The sequence below is a fragment of the Miscanthus floridulus genome, chromosome 8, assembly GCF_019320115.1.
Source record: "Miscanthus floridulus cultivar M001 chromosome 8, ASM1932011v1, whole genome shotgun sequence".
Taxonomy (NCBI): Eukaryota; Viridiplantae; Streptophyta; class Magnoliopsida; order Poales; family Poaceae; genus Miscanthus; species Miscanthus floridulus.
In genome coordinates, this window is record NC_089587.1 from 34,324,252 (window position 1) to 34,328,937 (window position 4,686).

At 41.7% G+C, this 4,686-nt stretch overlaps 1 protein-coding gene across 1 annotated transcript; it reads left to right on the forward strand.

The window, feature by feature from the left end:
* Nucleotides 1-218: 218 nt before the first annotated feature.
* Nucleotides 219-2,999, forward strand: LOC136468849 (uncharacterized). The gene is made up of 6 exons (XM_066467264.1): nucleotides 219-397; nucleotides 909-1,028; nucleotides 1,092-1,173; nucleotides 1,661-1,747; nucleotides 2,740-2,802; nucleotides 2,880-2,999. The coding sequence occupies exons 1-6, from the start codon at nucleotides 219-221 to the stop codon at nucleotides 2,955-2,957; spliced, it is 609 nt and encodes a 202-aa protein (XP_066323361.1). The 3' UTR covers nucleotides 2,958-2,999.
* Nucleotides 3,000-4,686: the final 1,687 nt, after the last annotated feature.

A 4,686-nucleotide genomic window follows, 5' to 3' on the forward strand; every position in this document is an offset into this window, starting at 1 on the left:
AAATCAACACATGGGCGTTGTGTGAAGCCGCGGAGAACCCAACAAGCTTTGTAGTGCTCCAGTGAACCATCAGCCTTGAACTTGTGCTTGAAGATCCATTTGCCAGTGACCACATTCGCACCAGGGGGCGCGCAACAGGGTCTCAAATGTGATTCTGGAGAAGGGCAGCATGTTCAGCATCGCAGCTTGCCAGTTTTGGTCTGCAAGGGCGGCGCGATATGTCTTCAGGACAGGAGACAGTGGCGCGTTATGAACGTAGCAGGCACCCGGAAGCCATGTTTCGCCCTGGTGGTCATGGAGTGCTGATTGACCACACGGGGAATGACATCGCCCTTTGGGAGGGGAAGCAGAGTATGGCACATGAAATTGATAGATTGATTAGGAGGCCAATGGCAAGGTTACATATGTATAGGCAAGGAGGACTGTGGGTTGGTTTATAGAAGTACGGCCACCGTCGGATCTCCTTGCCTAATATAACATCAATCAATTTATAGCTAACCATAATGCGCCGATGGCCCAGGTGCCCATGCGGCTGTCTAACCGTCCCTATTTATTGGTTAACCTTAACTTTGGCTTGTAGTTGTTGTTGGGAAGTCTAGTCTTTCTAGACTTTGTTTGATGTTTACCTGCTCATTAGGATGCTATATCTTGTTGTTAAGCTTATTCATATCTTTCTCTATGTTGTTGCTTCCGTGTTACTCTTATTTTTAGGGGAGATGTTGCCAAAATTGTCAATGTTTGCTCTAGTTCTATCCCTTGTAGTGGCATCTTAGGTAGGGAGGTTTTGGGGTGTTACGGTATTTTTTCCTGTAGATATACTTGTTCTTGGAACTAAACTCATTATTGCGCCTTTTTATTTTATCATGTAACACTACGTCTTAATGCTATCTTAATCTTGAAAACTACAGGTACTACACTGGATATCCCAAGGACCTCGGGCCATCAAGAATTATACCATTCACATCTGAGCGTCAGTTTGTGCAGCTATTGCATGAAGGCAGGCCTGTAGTCGTTGCCTTTACTATTAAGTATACTAACTCTGCTGTATTTTTTTTTCAAAAACACTAACTCGAATAGCAAATCCTCATGAGCTGTTCTCACTTCAATCCTGAAAATTGCATTTTGCTGGAAGAGGCTGCTGCTACATTTTATCCGCATGTCAAGTTTGTCCGAGTAAGCTACTCTTCATTTTACATTTACAAGAAAAATTTCTCGTAGTCTTGTCAGATCACTTCTAATTGATGAACTATTTGGATAAGACTGTGAACTTATGGTGCTTCATTAACTACTTGTTGCCTAAATTAAAATTATACATGTTATAGCCTATTATGCTTAAAGTGCAACTTTTTGTTGGTGATTAGAACTATTATTTATCTGATGATAAAGCTATAAACTTTGTTCCTGGCTGGCTCATTTTAATTTTACCGTGTAAATTGATTATCCTTAATCAATGATTTCTATTGTTGTATTCAGTTTCACTGATCAAATTCAGTGTTGTCTATGTTTGCATATTTGTCTTAGTATATGTTCTTTTTTCTACTTCCTGTTTCACTTAGACAAGCAAGTTTTTTTTGTTTGTGTGTGTGTGTCCAGGGGGGGGGTCTTTTCTGATTAGGCTTGCCTCCAGCAAGGAACCATTGAACATCTTGTCTGCCATCAGGTTGAGTGCCCGAAGTATCCAGGGTTTTGCCTCACCAGGCAAAGGAATGAATATCCATTTGTTGAAGTATTTTACAGCCCAGAACAGGTGATTGTTTGCTTGGTATTTGTTTGGATCCTTCATGCAATTTTAATTCATTCTCTGGTTACTATTTCACTGCTTTTTTACAAAAAATTGTGCCAACTGGGATAACAGATAGCAGCATAGTGGATCAAGGCGTGATTTTGTTGTGAGCTCGTTGCCTGCTAAGTTAGTATCATTGTGTTGTGATCATTTTTCCTTCTTGATATTTTATATTCTTTATAATTTCCTTAGTACTCATGGCTAGATGATGATAAGTGAAACAAGATTGGTACATGACAAACTTCTGCTTGCCGAACAACTCAGGGCAGTCCCAATGAAAGAAACTGGTACTTTCTATAACATAGGATACCGCACCAAAAAAAATACGGCTTTCCAACCCATGGTTTCTATGAGTAATAATTATTTTCTCTTTCTCTCTCCCAACTCTATCTTCTTCCTCCAATGAGAGTGCGACACAAGCTCCCTAGAAACTGGTGGTTTCTCCCCAATGGCGATTTCATGGTTTCTCGGTGCATTGGGTCAAGAGTAGACCTGATTTCTTCGTGAAGAAACCATTTCTATGATTTTTGCTCTCTTTTTTTATTAATTATGTTGTCATATCAGCGTTTTGCCTACGTGGCAAGTCATTTAATGAGGATATAAATCATCATCAATGCACCATTAGGACTGCCCTCATAGGAACTAAGCTACTAGCCTGCATGCACATTTAGTGTGTTACTAGTTTACAGGGGTACATTTGACTAAAAGCGAGAACAAAAATGCTTGGGAACATGTGCGGGCCCTCTAACCTTACACAGCAATTCAAAAATTACACGCCCACTAATTTAAAATGGAGGGAGCACTTGTTCAGCTGCCTACAAGGCTAAAATGTTGTTTTCATTCCTTCATCCTCAGGCATCGCTATTGATTGGTTGTAGAGTTGCAGATATTTTTCTTTCACAACCATGAACATGTTTTCATTTATCGTCTTGGCTTGACTTTTTTCTATACTTTAGGCTGCAAGCCAAGGAAACAGCGTGGATCCTAACATCACAAAGTATTCTGTAAAAGTGCTACCTGTAAGCTGGTGCCTGTCCGTTCAATAGTTGAATTCATGTTTTGTTGTTGAGCTGATGATGTATTGTATCTCCTGCAGTTCAACTATGATCAGAGCATGTATGGATTTCGTGAATATTTCAGGAAGCATGGTTTCAAGTGTTCTGAAACAAACTGAAACTAGATCTGTCAGTAAGAATCTGCCTTAGGAGTAATCCTGGGGACTTGAGTAGCATGGAGGCAGCTGTTGTTTATAATTGAAATGCAGTGAGGCTCTACTGGTGTCTTGACTCTTAACCGGTTCATTCAATGGTCTGTTTGTTTGTTACTCAGGTAAGTTGCCTAGTGCTGTGTAGAATCTCGATCAGTGGTCTTATTTCTTTTTGGTTTGGATCCTGGAAAGGCTGCCTGGTCAGGCAGCAATCCTAGGTGTCCAAAGTTGTTGGGCAAGTTTCTTAGGACACTAACCAAACAAGCCAGTGTCGGTGCTGATGAATGAATGCCTGGCTCATGAGCTGCCCGGCAGGCCATAAATCAAACAGGCTAAAATTCATGTCATGTATTCATGTACAGGGGGTACTGTTCATTCCTATAGATTAGCTTTAAAATACCTATGGACCTTTGGATTTGGTAAATAAATAATTTACCGCTCAGCCAGGACTGAGCATTTTGCATTTTTTTTTTCCAGCGTTAGTGATTTGCGACTTTTATGGTCAGAGCTGGCAGTTGTTACCTATTAGAGGTCAAAGCCCCTGGACGAAATGAAGTTATAACCTTTTATCTCATTAACTACTAAAACCTAAACATAATTTTTACACTCAGGCGATTGCAAGTTTTTTCACTCTCTCTCCATCACATCAAATCTTTGGACACATGCATGGAGTATTAAATGTAGATAAAAAAAATAACTAATTACACAGTTTGATTGTAAATTACGAGACGAATCTTTTGAGCATAGTTAGACCATGATTGGATAATAATTATCAAATACAAACGAAAGTGTTACAGTGCCAAATACTAATTCCTAACCTCAATCTAAACAAGACCTCAGCTAGCGCTCTCCTCACTATATGACCGGCCTATGTTTTCAAGGATTTTGGGTCTTAGAGCCGTAGCCGTAGATATTGATTGAGCAACACTAAACCCAAGATATTGATTGAGCTCCACTTCTCTCAACGCTCAGGTTTTGTCCTCAGGCAAGGCTGCATAACCAAACATGATTCCTAGGCATTCGATTTTGATCGCCTAGGGTGGACACAATCCAAACAGCCACTGAATCTGAGGACCAACTTCAACAATTGCTGCAGGTCAACCGAATGCTGGAAGATACTTTGCCACTTCCATGTTTGGGTTCGACACGAGCAGAACATTGAACCTGCTGGCGCTAGCTTGGGAGTTGGGACCATGATGTTCCTTTCCAGGCCTGCCTATTCTAAGTTGTGTAGGTCACACACTGTGGCGTTCACCCACACTTCCAATGGTGTAAGGATCGCAGGTCGTTCCTATTCTAATTTGCACCTCTGGGGCTCTGGGCTAGCTTCAGATCCAGACTTCTGCAAAAACACCATATTGAAATGGGCTGCTAAAACCCAGACCATGGCTTTCAGATAAGGCCGAACCTATCATTTCTTTTTTCATTAGAAATATGGCATTCGATGTTTCTTATGTTTTACACCTTGTTTGGTGGAGCTATGGCAAGCTTTTTCCTAGTCCTCGTTGGAGCCCCTCGCAAGGGCTAAGCTCCCAGTCGGTTAACTCCATGGATAGCTTCAGACCTTCCCTACGCGCAAGTGGGTCTCTGACGTGCCTTCCGACAAGCCTCCCCCAGATGCTCCCCGTCGTCTTCACTATCAAGCTTCCGGCCGAAACGCCGTAGGCCTTGTTCTCTCCGGTACACGGCGGCGGCC